The sequence below is a fragment of the Anticarsia gemmatalis genome, chromosome 22 (genome assembly GCF_050436995.1).
Source record: "Anticarsia gemmatalis isolate Benzon Research Colony breed Stoneville strain chromosome 22, ilAntGemm2 primary, whole genome shotgun sequence".
Taxonomy (NCBI): Eukaryota; Metazoa; Arthropoda; class Insecta; order Lepidoptera; family Erebidae; genus Anticarsia; species Anticarsia gemmatalis.
In genome coordinates this window covers 349,094-368,911 of record NC_134766.1, presented here as the reverse complement: position 1 = coordinate 368,911, position 19,818 = coordinate 349,094, and the positions used below count along the sequence as shown (strand labels likewise).

At 39.6% G+C, this 19,818-nt stretch overlaps 3 protein-coding genes across 5 annotated transcripts in view; 2 read left to right on the top strand and 1 right to left on the bottom strand.

The window, feature by feature from the left end:
- LOC142982585 (uncharacterized) overlaps positions 1 to 6,302 on the top strand; it is a 30,631-nt gene extending 24,329 nt beyond the window's left edge. The window contains exons 5-6 of one of the 2 annotated variants that reach the window (XM_076129155.1): positions 4,730 to 4,882; positions 5,368 to 6,302. In XM_076129155.1, coding sequence (XP_075985270.1) covers positions 4,730 to 4,882; positions 5,368 to 5,455 — 241 coding nt within the window. In that variant the 3' untranslated portion in view covers positions 5,456 to 6,302. The remainder of the gene's footprint in view (positions 1 to 4,729; positions 4,883 to 5,367) is intronic. The other variant, XM_076129156.1, reaches the window with a different exon arrangement.
- A 182-nt stretch (positions 6,303 to 6,484) lies between these two features.
- LOC142982584 (transient receptor potential cation channel subfamily A member 1-like) lies at positions 6,485 to 15,200 on the bottom strand. Its single transcript, XM_076129154.1, has 11 exons — positions 15,099 to 15,200; positions 13,000 to 13,072; positions 12,234 to 12,437; positions 11,197 to 11,414; positions 10,720 to 10,895; positions 10,279 to 10,475; positions 9,932 to 10,145; positions 9,454 to 9,615; positions 8,072 to 9,223; positions 7,669 to 7,956; positions 6,485 to 7,415 (listed from the first exon to the last, which is right to left on the bottom strand). The coding sequence occupies exons 1-11, from the start codon at positions 15,124 to 15,126 to the stop codon at positions 6,663 to 6,665; spliced, it is 3,465 nt and encodes a 1,154-aa protein (XP_075985269.1). The 5' UTR covers positions 15,127 to 15,200; the 3' UTR covers positions 6,485 to 6,662.
- Positions 15,201 to 17,263: 2,063 nt separating this feature from the next.
- On the top strand, positions 17,264 to 19,458 carry LOC142982925 (uncharacterized). Of its 2 annotated transcripts, none has more exons than XM_076129662.1 (4): positions 17,264 to 17,424; positions 17,951 to 18,125; positions 18,767 to 18,926; positions 19,271 to 19,458. In XM_076129662.1, exons 1-4 carry the CDS (start codon positions 17,416 to 17,418, stop codon positions 19,383 to 19,385), a joined length of 459 nt encoding a protein of 152 aa, XP_075985777.1. In that variant the 5' UTR covers positions 17,264 to 17,415; the 3' UTR covers positions 19,386 to 19,458. The 2 variants fall into 2 exon arrangements, with proteins under 2 accessions (XP_075985777.1, XP_075985776.1); XM_076129661.1 differs by having other exon boundaries at positions 17,939 to 18,125.
- The last annotated feature ends 360 nt before the right edge of the window (positions 19,459 to 19,818 follow it).

Here is a 19,818-nt window from a genome sequence, read left to right as displayed (position 1 = left end):
TTAACCAATTACTGTCCCACTGCTGGACAAGGTTGTCCTCTCGAATTTAAGGAATGGTTAGTTTTTGGGTTTACCACACTAGCCAAGTGCGGATAGGGGACATTGTATGCCCTCAGGAAATGTGTTAAATTTTTTTTTCACTATGTTTTCTTTGGTTTTTTAACCCATTACTGTCCCACTGCTAGGCAAGGGGCCTCCTCCCGAATTGAGGGAAGGGTTAAGCTTTGAGTTCACCATGGCCAAGGGCAGATTAGGGACTTTGCAGGCTCTTTAAAAATGCATAAAAAAAATTTTAGGCATGCAAATTTCATCATATTTTCCGTCACTGTTGTATAATATATTGTGATTTATACATTAACACAAAAACATCAATACTTTTTGTGCGTGTTCTAGATTAGAACCTAAGCCGCCTACATCTAAGGTCAATGGTTACAACTAGGCGATATTTTTCGCATAAATACATAAAGACTTATAACTTATGCAAAGTTTTGTCGAAACCGGTGCAGTAGTTTCGGAGTTGAGTAACAAATTAGCATGAAATGCGAATACTTCCTATTTTATGTTATAATTATTGCAAAAGTTGTTAGGCAATTGTATAGGATGTTGAATTCATTGATCGAATAGGATTATAGAAATGTTAATTTATTGTTTTTGCAACAATATTTTGCAATTGTCTAGTTTATTTGTTTGTTTGTAAAAGAGGATGTCGCGAGGATTTTTACAAATATAAAGTATAGCTAGACCCGAAACAACTATTTGTGGATATCACAAATAATTGTCCCGTGTAGGAATCGAACCCACGTCCTCCCGACGCAATGGTAGTATCGTGGCGACCACCTTAACCGCCTGCTAAAAATGTATGTATAAATACGAATGAGGAAGCAAAATGAATGGCTGCATATTATTATATCCATGCTCTGATTGTGTCGTTAGTCAAGGCCACGTTGTGTTGGTAAACTGAACATGAACTGTGCAAAGAACTGGTTATGGAGTGAGATAAAATTAATGTGGTCTGCAACTCCTCAATGTAATAAAGTGAAGTCTTTCAAAGGTTTGTTAAGGTGGGCGCCACGCCATTACCTTTGCGTCGGGATGTCGTAAGTTCGTTTCCCATTAGGAACCAATATTGATGGGATCCATAAATAATTGTTTCGAATCTAGTTGTACTTTGTATCTGTTGCTTGCATGCCTGTATAAGTTCCCGCGACATAAGAGCTTATGCGGGAGTTGCCTTTCGAAATAAATCTACGGCATGACTCTGCTTAGGCCTATTTTCTACCTTAACGCGCTCATAGGCAGTTGTACTCATCGTTAGGTAAACGATCAGTTGATTAAGCAACCCTTGGCGCGGTCACTCTATTGATTGGTAGCGGCATACTAGTATTTGAATTGAGCGTCCGCGTGCTTCGGAGAGCACGTAAAATGTTGGTCCCGGTAAGATAACGGTCGGTTAAGCCATGTCACGTTTAGTGACCGGTTAGCGCAACTGGCTATCGGCGCCTAAACAGTGTCAATAAAAAGGATGTATTCACCTTCTAAAACTGCAAACACCAGGGTCAATGGCCTTTTTAGAAACTTCCGAATACCTTCGTAATACATGAGCAAATCCGGCAACTGCATTCACTGCATCACCAACACTATTATACCGTTATAATAAACCTTATTAGTTAAGGCATAAGGGTGATTATTGCTTGTGTTGTGGACGTATTTCTGCATGACTGGTTTATCTTGCTTAAGTGCTGGGGTAATCAATGATGAGCCGTGATTGGTCACGTTGGTTTACTCTTTTAAGTGCTTGGTAGTGGGTTTGATGCTAGGTTTATGTTATTTTGTAACTAATGAGTATTGACCCGTCGATTCTGCGTTCAAAGTAGCTTCTTTGTCATTGATTTCAATTGACCGCCTCGGTGGCGCAGTGGTTAAGATCACGTCGCTGCTACCATTGCGTCGGGAGGTCGTGGGCTTGCTTACCACACAGAACAATTTTTTATGCGATCCACCAATAATTGTTTCGGGTCTGGTATTGCTTTTTTGTCCATTGTTTGAATGTTTGTAAAAGTCCTCGCGACACATGAGCTATTTTTAGTGCGGGAATTGTCTCTTTTTAAGAAAAAAAAATGTCGTTTAACAACGGATCATTCCATTATTTAATCCGTAAATTTTATGAAACTTAGATCAACTGGTTTTTTTTGAAACCATAACAGACAGGCAGACAAAATTCGCATAAGTATTTGTCACCCATTAACCGTTATTATTAACTAAAAGTTACAGTATTTTGAATACATAAGAAAATATAATAATCCGTTCTAGGATGTAAATTATAAAAAAAATGCGTACAAACATATTATAAATTGTTTCATACTATTATCTAAATAGTTTTATCAATTAAACTGGTTCTAAGTGGTCGCTTAGGCATTTCCTTAGCACAATAATTGCAAAAGCACGTCAGCTAGAGATGTAGGGTGTGTAATAGTCACGTAACAGCATGTAATACCTGTATTACCTGTACTGGTCCTAAGCTAGGTCATGTCTATCTAAATATATGTAACTCAAAGGCGACTGAGTGACATAGTGATCTATCAACGCACAGCGCAAACCACTGGACGGATCGGGCTGAAATTTTGCATGCAGGTGGATGTTATGACAAAGGCATCTGCTAAGAAACGATTTTGATCAATTCTTCCATATGGAAATAATATAGGGGATGAATATTTTGTTCCAAGTCACAAACCGCGCGGCTAATAATGTTGAACTTTGTTCACAGTTAAAGTGTACAGTATATTGAGTTAGTAGGTGTGTCGGACTCCTTTAATTAGTGTCGAAATATATTTGAGATGGTGCTTTTTGAACTAATAATAAACCTAACAAAATGCAGAGATTTTTTACAAAATAGGTACATCCATTCCATTCCATCGTATGGTGTTCAAGCCGCCCGAAAGGCCTTTGACGTGTTTTACGACGATTATTTTAGTAAACAACAGCCACGAGCGACTTTTAACATGCCCTCCGAAGCACGGAGACGCCCAGTTCAAATACTACTCAACGGTCACCCATCTATGTAATGACCGCGCTAAAGGTTGCTTAACCCAGTATCATTTACCGACCCGCGAGCGCAACTGGCTGTGGGCGCCTCACATCAAATGTATGAAAAAATCTCTCCTGAAATGTGAATCGGTACTTTTTTACCGAATTCAAAAAAGGAGGAGGTTCTCAATTCGACTGTATGTTTTTTTGAGTATAGAAACGAGTGCTTAGTAAACAATAACATTTCTTGCAATATTTTCCCGTGGCAAAGAGCGTTCGTTCCTCCATTGAACCACAATGGTTGTAGGCAACCACACTTAAGCCTCACTTCCGAATGATTATGTCATTATGACATAACCAGTCGAGGTACAGCAGCGGAACTGTGTGTCAAATATGCAGTATTGTGGTTACTTTTCTAGGTTAATTATGTAGGGCAAGTTTGTATGGAATTTGGTTTGGTTTTTTTAAAGTCTTTTCGCTCGAAGGTAGTTTAGTTAGTTAGTTAGTTGTTTTTTCATTCTATATGTTAAAATATAATCGTATTCGTATATAATCTTAAGCTATGCCGTCAAAATACTTCACGGCTAGTGTTTCAATAAAAATCACGTTAGAATTTTGTTCCAATAGGCATTCGAAATGATTAGCCACTTGTATACTCAATTACAGGCATAGTCATCGCAATTTATCCTGTAGTTCAAATAATTTTAGGACCGATTTCATTATGGCGGTTAGATTATTTGATAGAAAAAGTAAAAAGATAAAAAAAATCTGTAATCTGTGATATTCATTCCTTTTGCTTATCAATGTACATACATATAATATATACAACGAGTTACCCGACCTGGGAAACAAGCCTCTTTACCACTGAACCAAAAATATATTAACTATAGTGAACAGCAGTAAAACATGTATTACATAAGCAGTATACGTCAATAAAATGGTTAGATTAATTACCGAGAGGCGTCGGGAGCTGAGCGTAAACGCTTCATTAGATAACTGTTGCGCAAGCGCCGGTGAAAGCATAGTACTACCACTTACCAGCCACGTTGTTCCGATGTTAGTCACTTTGTTGACTGTAACTAACAAGAACGGATATATTATCTTAATATTTTTCTAAATAAAAATGTTTGCCGTTTTTCGGCTACGGCGGCCAGTTTCATTCTTTTTCTTATCATATGGTTAGTGGTTAACCTAGTGTCAAAGTTTTTAAGCCGCCCGAAAGCCTTTCACGTGGCTTGCCAGTTTCATTGAAATCAGGCAACTGTGTAGGACTTTGTTTATAGTGTCCAAGTGTGTGAACAATTAACAGGTACACTTTTTATTCCTGTACTCTCTTAGACCGGTGGGACGGCTAGGCAGGATGCAGAGAAATTTTGATGGTTTCCGTAGTGCGTCGGGAGGTCGCGGGTTCGATTCCCACACGGAACAAATATTTGAGCGACCCACAAATAGTTGTTTCGGGTCTGGTTGTACTTTGTGTCCGTTGTTTATATGTAAGCAATAGTCCCCGCGACACGAGAGCAATACATAGTGCGGGAGTTGTCTTTTTATAAGAAAATTAAAAAAGAGAGAAGCTGCCAATGATGGTGAATCTTAAAAAATGTCAACCTATTACTGTCCCACTCCTGCTCAAGGGTCTCCTCCCAAGCGAGAAAGGGGTAAGGCCTTGAGTCCAAATTTTTAATAGTTCACATAATGTTTCCAGGTCACACTGCAGCTGCGACGCGAAGTTCCGCGAGTGTCTCCGGCGCACCAACTCGCTGGTGTCCGCTCAGATCGGCCTGACGTACTTCAACGTGCTGGGCCCGCAGTGCTTCCGCAAGGCCCACCCCATCGTCAAGTGCATGAAGAGAACCAGGTGAATAACACTACTGTTACATGTGTAGACTGCCTTTGTGCTCTGGGCGTTAGTGTGTACGACTGCGAATGTCTTGGGTACGATTTCTGGGTCAATCAAAATCAAATCATTTATTAATTTAGGTCAAATATTGACACTTATGATAGTCTTCAAGTGCTATGGGCTTTTTTATTTTTTATAAGAATGCTTTCAGTTTTAACCCGGAGTTTGGTACATAACCGACTACGTCGCAAAAATCAATATTTAATTCTTAATAGCACTGTCTTTACCCTGGGAACCAAACTCTGGACCTCGCAATCAGAGTGAAATTGGTAAAATAAAATAAGAAACGCAAGATTTTAAGTGTGAAAATAGTGGCCATCTGATGTGCTTATAATGAATCATCTGCAATAGGCACACAGGCCAATGATGATGTGCTTATATTTTTGATAATCTAACATCATTTACATATTATAATTTAGTAATGAGTTATTTTTCCGTTGAAGCAGGATCACGGGCCAGAAATGCGAAGAGTATGAGCTGGACTACTCCAAGCCGAGGATGTGGCAGTGGTTCGACAATGAGACCTTTTAAATACTGACCTTCGAGAGAAAATACCTGAAAGTCATACTATATGGACAAACAGTACATTGTATCACCTATTTGAATGAGGCAAGGGAAGTTTGTAAGGATCGTACCAAGTGGCGTTATTTGGTCTTTGCCTACCTCTGTGGGAAAAATATACCTAATGTAAAGGAAGATCTTTCATCGGGCAAAGAGATGATAGCTGGTGAACAAAGGTCTGACCGAATTTTATAAAGGATTTAAAGATATCTAGCGGCTGTAAATCTGGGCCTTAAACATCATTATTTTCAAAGCATTTTTGTCGCCCAAAAGCGTTTTTGTCGCCACGCTACACATAAACTTGACAAAAACGTCAAGATGCTAGAGATGTTTAAAGTTGACGGACGTTATAACGAAAGTTCTGTATTTCACCTTTACTTTGTTGCATTTGAAATCTACTATAATGCCCTGAAAATATTACATTGAGTTAACAGTATCCCTGCCTATATTTCTCGCCGTGTAAAATGTGATTCAGGAATTCAAATATTAAATTATGACGCCACTAGATGGCAGTACACATTTTTGTTCATGACCTCGCCGTTAGATGGCGTTGTTTTGCTTTTCTATTAATGTAGCGATTGCTTAAAGTGAAAAATTTCACAATTTTTTTACAAAATAATGTGTATATGTGCCTGATTATTCTTGCTACTGCTAGATCATTTATTTCATTTAATTCGTAAATGAAATTGTAATACGCCACCCTTGTGGTCGAATCACCATTGAGACAAATTTAGAAATATTTTTTTACAAATATTGTAAATAAGTATTGAATAGGTTAGATATTTATTGTTTAAGTGATAGTGTCCCAGTTATATTGTACTCATTGAAATACTCGAATAACTTATAATAAGTTTGTCTTTAAGCATTTAATAATAAAAATATAACTAATATAATATTTGGTTTCAGTTGTCTAACTACATGTAAAATAACAAACCCTGTATATAAAAGTCATGATTTCTTGAACCTTGTCCATAAGTCTACCGTGTATACAATCCCTACATACAGTCTATCCATCTGGTATCAAAGGTATTTTAAAATACGTTCAATAATTGCTATAACTAACCCCTACATCTACTTCCCAACTATTCTATAAAATAATTTATAATATCACAATATTGCATGCACTACGTACACTACGTAATTTATAACATCTATGTAAAAATAAATAAGATTCATATCACGACAAACTCGACGACCGCCGCCTGAACATCGACACTCCTTTGATCTCTCGCCGTAGCAGCTCTAAGTGCACGTTCATTCTCGCGACAGTTTCATTAAACAACTTCATATCCACCCTCCCGCAAAGTTCCTCATCCCTATTGTCCCTCCTGCCCTGCTCCACTACAGCATCATAAATAGCTTCGAACTTCTTATTATGATCCATGTAAGTCTTCACATCCCGGATGCGTTTCTCCCTCAACATTGCTTTTTCAATCAATGCCATCCTCAACCGCGGCGGCAAGATCTTCCTATAAGGGCAAGTGGCTTCTCGAGGCCTTAACTCTATTTGACTGTCTACCATCATGGAGTCATACCATTTTGTTTCTCTCAAATAAGTCAAACTGAATCGAACAATAGAGTAGCAGATAATATCTTCTACTGTTGCTAAAAAGTCCACTTGTTTCTGCAGTCTTTCTTGATTGCCTAACACTTCTAAATTGTTGACGTCGTTGACTGCTACACCTACTATTAAGTTCATGAGAGTTATAGCGACTAGAGCGAAGAACGTCATAAATGTGAGTCGAAGGACCACGGTCTCGGTGAAACTGCGCTCTTGCTTTGATATCAGTGATGAGTAGTCGTACTCTGACGTCATCATGAAGATCTTGGTGATGGCTCCGAGAGGATCCTCGAAGGGAGGCTGTACGTGGAACTGGATCATGAAGCAGAGAGAGAAGCCGAAGATGAGGAATCCGAATGTTATCAGGATCTGAAACATAAGAGTAATAATCTAAAATTTTGTAATGACAAATAAAATAATATTATTATAATTACGATCAATGTTTGAAACCAGCAATTGACAATATTTATTCAGTATTTACTTAAGTTGTCAAAACGTAGGGGAAAGATACCAGACAGGCAACCAAGTTAAAGTCAGAAGGTTTAAGTTTTGGGTTTCTAATTTTGGTATTACTAATATTACATTCAACAATAATACTAATTAATAATAAAATTCTACGTACTTTGAACACTTTAGTGGCAACCTTCCCAAACATGAGCACATAGAATCCCCAGTTGGGAAACTTGGAGAGCAGCAACATCATATTAAGCCAAGACATGAGCAGAGCCGTGGCTGCGATGAGACGAGCCCAGTCCGGACTGTTCGCCGTAGTGCCCGGCGTGTTCAGTGCCTGGTGCTCCCTCGAGGACACGAAAGTGGGCAGCATCAGCGCCAGCACCGAAGCTCCCAACTTCACCCACGTCTCTAGGAATAGGAAGTATATCTTGTTTTGTAACTTTACGAACACGATCTGCGGTCAAAAGGACATGTGTTTAGGTGGTGTAATGCGCCGATTAAAATAATATTTATTTTTAGTCGCATGTTGAAAGCAAATAAAGTATTTTTTTAATTTGATAATAGTGTACCTGAATGAACATAAGTGCGGCAGTTATATACGTCAGGTACATCCAAAACTTTGAACACAAATAATCAGGCTTGGGTTTGTCTGCGGCGAGTTCTGTAACATTAGTATTGTTCTGATTGTTTTTGTCTTGATAGTAGAAGACGGAGACGACGTACACATTGAGCGAGAGCACGAAGCACGCGTACAGCGCCACAATCACGTAGAAGTAGGGGATCAGCGCCTGCCACTTGAGGCACAGGAAGCTCTCAATGAACGGGTGCTGCAGCAGCTGCCTCTGCTCGTGTCTGTTGCCCGTGTCCACCAGCGCCTTGATCACTTTCATCTGCTTGTCAGCATTTGCCAGAAGAATATCATACGTGACCGTCACCTTACATTCACTGTCTTGTAGGTTTTTAACTTTACTTGATATTTTAATGTAATCGTCAAATACTTTTTGCATGTACTCTGTAGGTCGAGTCATGTAGTCCATCAGCATGTCCATAGGAGTTACACTCATCTTCGGATGGTCAGTTTCTCGAGACAAATCAGCTCCTTTATGTACTAGAAAGGTTATGATATTTTTATTGCCATATCTGCAAGCATCATGTAACGGGAACAATCCTTCACGATTCGGTTTGTGAATAGTATTTTTTTCGCGATTTACAATGAACATTGTTACTTGGAAGAAGTTCTTAGCAGCAGCGATGTGCAGCGGTGTAGTGAGCACCGCGTCCTCACAATCTTGATACTTGAATTTTACAAATAAATCAATTTTGGAACCCTTCTTGATGAGGAATTGAACATTATCCGCCTTATTTTCGATAATAGCGTAAATGATTGGTGTATAACCTTCTTCTGATAATAAGTTTATGAAATGATCTACTATTGGACCACCGAAGTGGAATAAATGCTCCAACATTTTAACAGAACTGTGCTGAGCTGCTTGATGGAGAATGTTTAGTTTCCCCGGTAAGGTAACTGCCACGGAAGCACCATATTCAATAAGTATCTGAGCGATATCTATGTGATTATTGATGACGGCAACAAACAGAGCGGTTTGTCCCTTGCTATTTTGAAAATCAATATTGAATTTAGCGATAGTTAATGTTTCTTTGAAAATATGTATGTCTCCTGCAGCTGCCGCGCAGTGAAACGGAGACTCTCCATCCTTGGCCTGGGAAAGAATAGAAAATAGTGGATTGGTGTTAAGAAGTAAGAAGAAAGAATATGAAAATAAGAAGCACGTTTTTTAAGATGTCATCAACTTAGTTTGTCTCATGTCATGATCTTCAAAATAATTTGACTTAAAAAACTCATTTACAGGTGCAATCTTTGCAAGTAGTTCGTTCTCCAACACAAGCGATCAAATGAAAAAAAATATCAGAAGTACCCTGTGGTCCTTACCCTAGTGAACATGCTAGCTCCCGCGCTCAGAGCGATGCACACGCCATCGATCCACTTGGCCCTGACAGCTGCGTGGAGGACGTTGCATCCACCCAGGTCCACGGCATCCACCGGCTCTGGCTCACCATCCTCGCGGTCACTTCTATCACGCTTTACCAATATCTGAAACACAGTCAAGTTTCACAATGATGATGTGTAAGTCTGCGATACACTTGCGAAACGTTTGGTGCCGATTTCTTATTCTTAAATACCTAGCTGGTCTGGTTTATAGTCCCCCGAGTGATAGAAAAAAACACTGTGAATTTCGAAGACACTAAGAAATTCAATAATTTTGGAATAAACTTTTCAATGAGATTAGTTTGTAGCTTCCGGTGTCGAATACAGGTTGAGAGATTTATTTTTATTCAAAATTGAAATAGGCACTTCATCTGGTGGTAAGTGACGATGAAGACTATGTAGTTTGTGTGAGGTGTGTTACCTGCAAGTGTTCTTTAAGTCGTTTCTCGACGCAGACGTGCATGGGCGTGCGGCCGGCGGCGTCGAGGCAGGTGGCGCGCGCGCCGGTGCGCAGCAGCTCCTCGATGGCCTCCACGCTGTCCAGCTGCACCGCCGTGTGCAGGGGACTGTTGAACATGTTCAAATTGGACGTCTTAGCGCCCGCAGACACCAGCATCTCTATAGTTGCTCTGAAACTGAAAACAATACATATTATGGCCAGTTTAACAGCTTACGATCGATCGAACTTTTCATGACGTTCAACCATGTTTTTGCAAGCTAGTTAGAGCCACTAAATTGTCGGAAAAGGCATGAAATATTGGATTGTACCTGTCTACATCCATCTTATGTTCGCAGTAGTAGGCAGCGCCCGCCACGTCTAGAGGGGTTCTCTGATGAATGTCTTGCGCGCAGGGATCAGCCCCAGCGGCGAGCAGTAGCCGCACACACGTTGTATGGGCTCGAGCGCTCGCCAAGTGCAGTGCCGTCCAGCCCGGCTCGGCTGACCATCGCAGCACACGACGACGCTACACGATTGTATACATTATTTAGTAACTTATTCGTTCGTATGGTAAGCGGTTAACCAAGTCTTAAAGTTGCTTAAACCACCCCAAGACTTAAAAGACGACTTAAGGACAGTTATCTTAATACTGCTTTAACTGATCTCCGGCCACCTATCTATAGAATGTTATTGACTGTTTTGGTCTCGCGTTGTTGAGAAAAGCGGGATTAAAATACGACTTGACAAATAACATGATCACATGATATTACAATTTCCCTGATCCTCCTGCAGTTGTGCTCCATGCTGTCACTCCAGCCCTCCGCCAGCTCCGGCAGGCAGCCGATGATACATGGCACGTTGGTCAACAACTCTTGTCCTGAACAATATCGACGTACTTCTTCTTCGGTCTCCGGAGACATTCCTAGCGTTACCTTGTCTTGCAAATCTGGGGAAATATAATATGTTTGGAAAGTAATTAACACTCGACACAAATTACAATAAATATTGCTTAACTTGTTACTAGGTTTTTTTAAGGCGGTTTTATTATCGACACGTTCACTGCGTAACAGGCTGATATCGGCCTGCCGCGGTATTTCACGCTAGCTACGGGCGAAGAAAACCTCAAACACCAGGACTTATATTGGACATGGCGAATCTTGGAAGTATTTTACACCTTCGCCTATATCTTCGACTACAACAGGCATGAAATTATGCATGTAAAAGAAGGATGGTGGTTACTAGCCTACCTTCAGGAAAATCCAATAACATAGCAATCTGTCTAGAGTTTCCCGACCACGCCGCCAGATGGAGTGGCGTGCGGCCATACCGGTCGGTCCTGAAGGCGTCGGCGCCAGCCTCCAGCAGCAGCGCCAAGGAGTCGTTGTTGTTCATAGCAGCCACATGACACGCAGTCACGTGGTTCAGACGACACGTCGCGTTTGGACTGGCTCCGAACTCCAAGAGTCTGCAGTAATATGATCATTGTCAACCGAATTTGACTGCGTCCGTAGCGCAGTGGTTTAGGTCGCCACGCCGCTACCAATGCATCGGGAGGTTGTGTGTTCGATTCCCACACAGAAAAATAAATATTTGTGCAATCCACAAATACTGGGTCTTATTGTACTTGGTGTCCGTTGTTTGTTTGTTTGTTTGTTTGTAAAAGTCTCCGTGACACAAGAGCAATTCTGAGTGCGGGAGTTGTCTTTTTATAAGGAAAAAAAATAAAGAACAGTATGTCGTTCTAGTAATTTCAGCCTGATCCGTCTAGTGGTTTGGGCTATGCATTGATTGATCACTATGTCAGTCAGTCACTCAACTTTGAGTTTTATTATCAAGTTACGTCTTCATCACGATATCTGCCAGGAAAATTCTACTATGTGGCGGCTTCGTCTAGAAATCTACCAGGAATAGCCTACTATGTGACGTGTGGATCGCACAAATTTATCGCGTATGTAACACATTAATTCCTTGATTAGAACACCCAGGCATCGTCAAATTTGGGTTGAAACATTAAGCGTAGGCGTGGTTATATAAAACTAGCTGACTCGCGCTGCTTCGCTTGCGTGACAAAAGAGATAATAGGTCATAATTTTCCCCGTTTTTGATCCATTTTTTAGTGGTGCTCTGCTCCTATTAGTCGTAGCGTAATGTAATATAGCCTTTAGCCTTCCTTAATAAATAAGCTATACAACAGTTAAAGATTTTTTCAATTCGCACCAGTAGTTCCTGAGATTAGCGCGTTCAAACAAACAAACTACAACTTTATAATATTAGTATAGATTACTTGAATATTCCACTACAGTCTTCATTGTCAACCGCTTGCAGCAGCTGTGTGTTAAGTGTCAACATCTTATGGTCCTTTCGCTTCCATATCCTCTGCTCGGAGCCTGCGAACAGTGGTCGAGTGCCCGTGATGGTGAAGTAGTCGTCGGAACTGATGGAGAACGGTCTCTCCGGTGACTCTTCTAAAAATACGCCGCCTGAAAATCTGGAGAATTTATAAAAGATAGATTTCAGAAGGCACGTTAAATTGTGGGTCCCGGCTGTCATTTTCGAAGATCTTTGACAGTCGTTAACAGTAGTCAGAAGCTTAAAAGTCTGACAACCAGTCTTACCGAAGGGTATTGTGTTATCCCATGTAACTGGGTTGTGGAGGTCAGATAGGCAGTCGCTCCATGTAAAACACTAGTACTCAGCTGCATCCGGTGAGACTGGAAGCCGACTCCAACATAGTTTGGAACAAAGGCTAAGCGAATATATATAGGCTCTTAAATCTGAACGGTTATGTAGGTGACTGCTGATCACCAAGTCTCGAGTTCGATTTCCAAACTTTAAATTAAGTAATTCTGACATACACCAGACGAGCTTATCGGTTTCTTATATTAAGTGGAATGCGAAGCGGTTATCGATATTCGATGGTGGTTGGAAATCGCTTCTGAGGTTTGCAATCGAAATATAACCTGCTTCAAAGTAAAAAACTTTAATAGATAATAATACAGTTGAAGTTGTAAATGCATAATTATATTATACTTAATGTATTTAATACATACGATGTATTGAATGCTGTTTCGTAACTGCCCATTTCGAGTTCAAACGAGTCAATAGTCTGGCCTCTCTCGAGATCTGTAAAGGAAAATGTTTTAAATTATTTTATATTTATTATACATATATTAGGTCTGGGAAAAAGTCTTTTCGCATTATAGTATGTATGAATTTGTAATAAAATCTTTTCTCTACACAAAAAAAGCTCGATATTTGGGTACCTCACGAGCTCACTAAGAAACCTAATGAACCGTGTACTCATTTTTTATTCTTGAAGCCAAAGAGATTTTATTACAAGTTCATACATACTATAATGCGAAAAGACTTTTTCCCCGCCCTAATACATACATATATATTTTTTACCCAAGATAGTCCCAAGGGCAAGGGCAGGGCAAGGGTCTCCTCCCGGAATCTACTACGTAGGTCTTGAGTCCACTACGCTGGCCAAGAGTGGGTTGAATTGAAAAAAAAGACAACTCCCACTCTAAGAATTGCTCTTGAATCGCGGGGACTTTTACAAACATACAAACAACGGACACAAAGTACAATCAGATCCAAAACAACTATTTGTGGATCGCACAAATAATTGTTCTGTGTGGGAATCGAACGACCTCCCGACGCAATGGTAGCGGCGTGGCGACTTTAACCACTGCGCTACGGAGACAATTACTTACGTAGTCATTACTATTACATTTAAATAGGGATTTGAACCTGTGATCTCTATTAAATTAGGTATACTTAGTACCGCTGCGCTTCTGAAGTTGTTAGTAGTAGTTATTTCAACACAAATAAACATATACAAATTGTTGAAAAGATCATACTTTGGAAAATCCACCAAGATAAATCCTGTCCTTACATTATTTGATTATGTACTTTATTTTTATGACATTAGAACGTAAATTTCATTACATTAAACTGTAACCTATTATGAATCAATATGGTTAATTCTCAAGTAGTATGAAACATAAACCATGTTATTATTTGTTGTTTGTTGGCAGTAAATATGGTGTAATGTTTATTTATTTATAAACTGATCTATTAAGTGTCGTCCTGCCGATATTCGGCCACAGCCAGTTTTCATTGAACCGACGGGTAGTATCTATAATATTATTAGTAGTATATATAAAATGTACTGCAGAAATAGTTTCGCCAGCGCCTGCTAGAGGCGCTGATCATATTTTCATACAAAATTAGTCTGTGCCGGGGAAGTCCCGATAGATGAAATTTCTACTAATCGCAATAGAAACGCGTGGCGACCTCACTTATCAATGAGATAGGTCAAGTTAGTGATGATAATTGATTAACGTTATCTTCACCTCTCTGTATAGTTTATCTAACTATGACTAATCTGGAGATTATTTATAGCTATAGTTTCTATTCCACCCGATTTTTTTTTAATGACATCTCCCGCACTAAGCGTTACTCTTGTGCGAATTGCGGAAGATTAGTCTTAGGCAGATTTATTCTTTTTTTCATTCTTCCTACCCAGCCCCTATTTTGGGATTGTACGAAGGGGTTATGTCCCATGTATTTATAGCTAGGCTTTCGACAAAACAGAGATGCTTTTGAGAATTTCGTAATAAAAAAGAACTAAAACACGTTCGCTGAAAGTTATAAAAGCAAATACATTTTTTTTACTTTGGCATTGCATGTACAATTACTACCTAGAAATAAACGGAAATTAATGGGAACATGTGTTTTTACCTAGTTACTTGGGTCGTTAGCTCACAATCCAAAAAAAAATGTTCTTTGTTATTATTAGTAATAGTAATTTTAACAAATAGCAGTGATAGCATAGGTTTAAGCATGCACCTCCCACGTAAATGGTCGAGGGCTCGAACCCGAGACAACACACCAATAACTATTCGAAGTTATGTGTGCATTAGAAATAATTATCACTCGTTCCAACGGTGAAGGAAAACATCGTGATGCAACCTTCGTGCCCGAAAGTTTTTTAGAAGTTTTATTGAAAGTATGCAAAGTCCCCAACCCGCACTTGGTCGGCGTGGTGGACTCAAGGCCTAACACCCCGATCTTCCCGGAAGGAGATCCTTGTTGTAAAATTTTTAATGAAAATAATTAGAAAAAATATTTATTAATTGCATACCTCTAAGTCGAAGTAAATTCCTTGCCATTTTCGTATATATTTTCTATAATTAACACATAAACTTATAAGTCTAATAAGCGTCTACACTGTACGAGTTCTAAGTCACAATTTCCTTATTATTATTCTATTATAAAGACGCGCGGTAGTGTTAGGTCAAAGTTGAAAGAAAACTGCTCTCCATTCAAGTATTGTAAATATCCAATAGCCAATTCTGTACTGCACATTTTCATCTCCAAAATCAACAAAGTTATACATTTTCTTTAACTAACCAGGAATGGCTTTAATTCTTTAAGAGTTATCACTACAAACCTAATAGTAAAACTCTGATATAATTTGTAAGCACGAATCGGGATTCGAAACTTTTCGTGACTTTTGCGTAGCTGACGCATTAAATTTAGTACTATTGCGTCACACAGGTATTGTAGTATGTATTTTAAGCCAATTATTATTCAATTATTTTATTGTACCCAATATTTGAACATATTGACGCTATTTTAGATTTTCAGATTGCAAAATAATTAAATATTAATGCAATTATTTTAATTTTCTACGTAGTAACTTGGCTCATATTTCCACAATCGTATTGTTTATACCTACAATGTTGCAGGAAAATGACGTTTACAAGAATAATAATAATATTGGGATTTCATGTTATTGTGTCAATTATCCGGGATGCTGTTTACTTACATTGTCTTTATCTTAATCTGCTGCCAGCTTACGTCATCCCACTGCTGGGCGTACGTCCCACCTAGACACATTGCAATTCTTCTATCTAAAGCTGCCCTAAACGATAATAGACGACAATATCATCCATACTAATATTATAAATGCGAAAGTAACTCTGTCTGTCTGTCTGTCTGTCTGCTACTCAATCACGCCTAAACTACTAAACCAATTTGCATGAAATTTGGTATGGAGATATTTTGATACCCGAGAAAAGACATAGGCTACTTTTTACCCCGGAAAAATGACGCATTTCCCGTGGCGAACGAAGTCGCGAATAATCAATATTATAATGACTTTGAATTAACAAAATTCCATTGTCATGGCAACTGTTTTAATGGCGGATATGCCTTAGCGCGACTTCGTTATATTAAGAGATATAGATAATTTTGACAATATTTTTCGTGTAAAAAAAAGCACATTTTATATCATCACGCTACGACCAATAGGAGCAGTAAAAAGTGTTTCAAAAACAGTTTACATATTACAAAGTTTACATATTACAGACATAACACGAGTAGTGTTATCCCCGATGGTGTAGTCAGAGGTGTATGAAATACACCCGCGTTTACCATTCTCTGTTGAGTTATTAACAATGCAGTCCGAGTCCGAGTCCGAGTCCGAGTCCGAGTCCGAGTCCGAGTCCGAGTCCGGGTCCGAGTCAATAGGTCCGGGAATGGGAATGGGTATGGGAATGGTAATGGGAATGGGAATGGGAATGGGAATGGGAATGGGAATGGGAATGGGAATGGGAATGGGAATGGGAATGGGAATGGGAATGGGAATGGGAATGGGAATGGGAATGGGAATGGGAATGGGAATGGGAATGGGAATGGGAATGGGAATGGGAATGGGAATGGGAATGGGAATGGGAATGGGAATGGGAATGGGAATGGGAATGGGAATGGGAATGGGAATGGGAATGGGAATGGGAATGGGAATGGGAATGGGAATGGGAATGGGAATGGGAATGGGAATGGGAATGGGAATGGGAATGGGAATGGGAATGGGAATGGGAATGGGAATGGGAATGGGAATGGGAATGGGAATGGGAATGGGAATGGGTGCTGTACGGGGACCCCTTAACATTTTTTTATATGGAAATATATAATTTGTGAAAATTTACGCTTTCGCAGCTATTACGGCTTATGAGGTACAGCTTGGTGACAGATGGACAGACAGCGGAGTCATAACAATAGGGTTTCGTTTTTACCTTTTAGGTACGGCACCCTTAAAATGAAATACGATATTCTACATATCTTTTGTTGTACAGTACCAAGTGTCAAGACGCCGCCGCGCCGGCCGGATCACTATCCGCCAACCACTGAGACAAGAGAGAACCTAATTAACAAATGTTAATTGAAACTTGTCAATAAAACTCCACGAAATCGATTATAACCATTTCGAAAATTTATTTTGTGTCACACAATTCTGCACGAAGTCTTGTGTATCAGTTTACAAACATACAAAATCCCGGATACTAGGTACAAGCGGAACCGGATTCTTACTCTTCAATATTTGTTCCGCGTGTGGGAAACGATTTGCAACAGTGAAGCGATCACTGTATCTTAGGATTTTGTCTTTTGTTCACAACATGTTTACGGTGAGAACGTTTTATATTACTGATTAGGTTAAGAAGGTTTAAAACTATTATTATGTTATAAACAAAGTGTGTTCGGTTGCTTAGCTCCTTATATCATCAATGATTTATATTTAACAGAAATATTGTTAAAACAATTTAGCGGTTAAAAAGAGTGACTAGGAGATTCTTGCCTCTCTTCTCATTGGCCCTACCGGGATGGCGGTAAATTCACTCTCTGTATCATTGACTATCACTCATTAATAAATGATTTGACTTTGATTTTGTTTAGAATTTGTAGTCCAACAACTTAGTAGAGAGACTTGTGTGCAAGATTCGCAGGTAGCAAAAATAAAGGGCATAAGGAACCCGCGGGTTATGCAGCTGACGGTAGCCTGCTTCATATAGCTATTTTATTTTGGAAATACCCAGCTTTTTCAATTGTAATCTAAATTAATTGCGTAGGCCACTAAGTTGACTATACTAATAACTCGCGGCGCCGCCTGGCTTCAATCCGGTTTGAAAATGAATTTAATAGATATGTTCCCAGGTCGTTTCATTATTAGTCGTGATGATAACGTCATGCTCGTCTGAGTTCCCCGAGGCTGAGTTCGACTCTCCTGAGTACATCTCGAACGTGATCCATGACAACCGCTTCATGGCACGGGAACCGATTGACGAAGACGATGAGTACAGGAGACACATGACACAAGAGGAACAGTCAGGTAAATGACGTCATCCAAACGTGATCCAACAATCCATGGTAATAGCTACGGTGGCTTTAAAACCAACCAACTTCGGGTTGGTCTATTGTGCTTCCTTAGTGGTTAAGGTGGTTGATGGAACACCACTACCAGTGCGTTGAGAGGCCGTTGGTTCGGAACAATAATTATTTGTTCGTTCCACAAATAGTTGTATCGGGTCTGGTTGTACTTTGTATCCGTTATTTGTATGTTTGTAAAAGTCCCCGCGACACAAGATCAATGCTTAAGGAGGGAGTTGTATTTTTTAAAGAAACAAAAATCCCTATATCATATCTTTCTCATCTTATTCTCACGTTTTCCTCCCTGTAAAACTGGCAAGAATTAAGGCGCCGGAGCTGGACTGATGGGTTTTTGTATACTCCGCAGAACGAAGGTCTTCAAGGATGAGAGAAAGGTTAGGTATTGAGTGCACCACGCTGGCCTAGTGCGGTTTGGGAACTCTGTAATATTAACGTCCTCTCAGACAAGCATAGTTTTATCGTGGTGTTTTCCTTCACCGACTGTACGAGTAACGTAACTACATTTTGGTTTGAACCCCTGACTACTTGCTTGGGAGGCGACAGCTTATACCTCGGCAATCACTATTCTTAAACTTGTTATAGGTAAAATCATCTATGATGACGATGGTGCTCAAGGGTCCGGCAGACGATATAGCGACACAGACTTCGCGTATCACGACAAAATGGACAGCAACGAGGGAGGCACTGCGCAGGAATTCGAAGAAAATTTAAGACATTTCATGAACAAGGACAATTTGAAAAGGTACACGTGATATTTAATTTCTTTCTTAAAGTAACAATTCTGCTAAATTTTATACAAACCCGCCGCTATCATTGTCGGATCGTGAGTTGGATTCCCACACGGAACAATTATTTACGCGATCCACAAATAATTATTTCGAGTCTTGTTGTACTTTGTGTCCGCTGTTTGTATGTTTGTAAAAGTCCCCGCGACACAAGAGCAATTCTTAGTGCGGGAGTTGTCAAAAAAAAAAAGGAAACAAGGAGATAGTTTTAAATGAAGTTTTCCTTCACCGCTTCATAACAAGACATAACCTAACTTCAAACACTAGAGATATAATTTTAAACAGAACTCTTCTTACACAGCTACAGTAGAAGAATGTCAGACATAGAAGAATACCTACATGGGAGAAGAAGGGCACGGAGAAGTGTTGATTCTACTGATGAAAGTGAACCGCTGTCTGAACTCAATGCTTCGTAAAATTAGTTATGAAAGTTGTGCAATTTATTGTAGATTGTAAGTGTTTGAAAGAAGATAAATTATTTTGTTGTCACTCGTTTGATTTTTTTTGTAGTTAGTGGTGAATTTAGTGACAAATTGTTTAGGTAGCACGAAATTTAATGACTGTTGTCCGGCAATCCTGTATTAATTGACATTACGAGTATGTATTGGTGTGAATGAGGCAAGAGAAGTTTGTAAGGATCGTACTAAGTGGCGTTCTTTGGTCCCTTTGGCTAAGTCTGTACTCTGTGGGTAAAGGGCGTGATTTTATGTATGTATGTATGTTATTTGTCCTGATGATTATGAGCTTCTGGTGGACAATGAGCCTTCCGGAAGCCTTTAACATGGCTTAACAACTGTTATTATAAAGGACAACAGTCGAGACATTTTAAGTGGTCACCTCGCAGCGTAA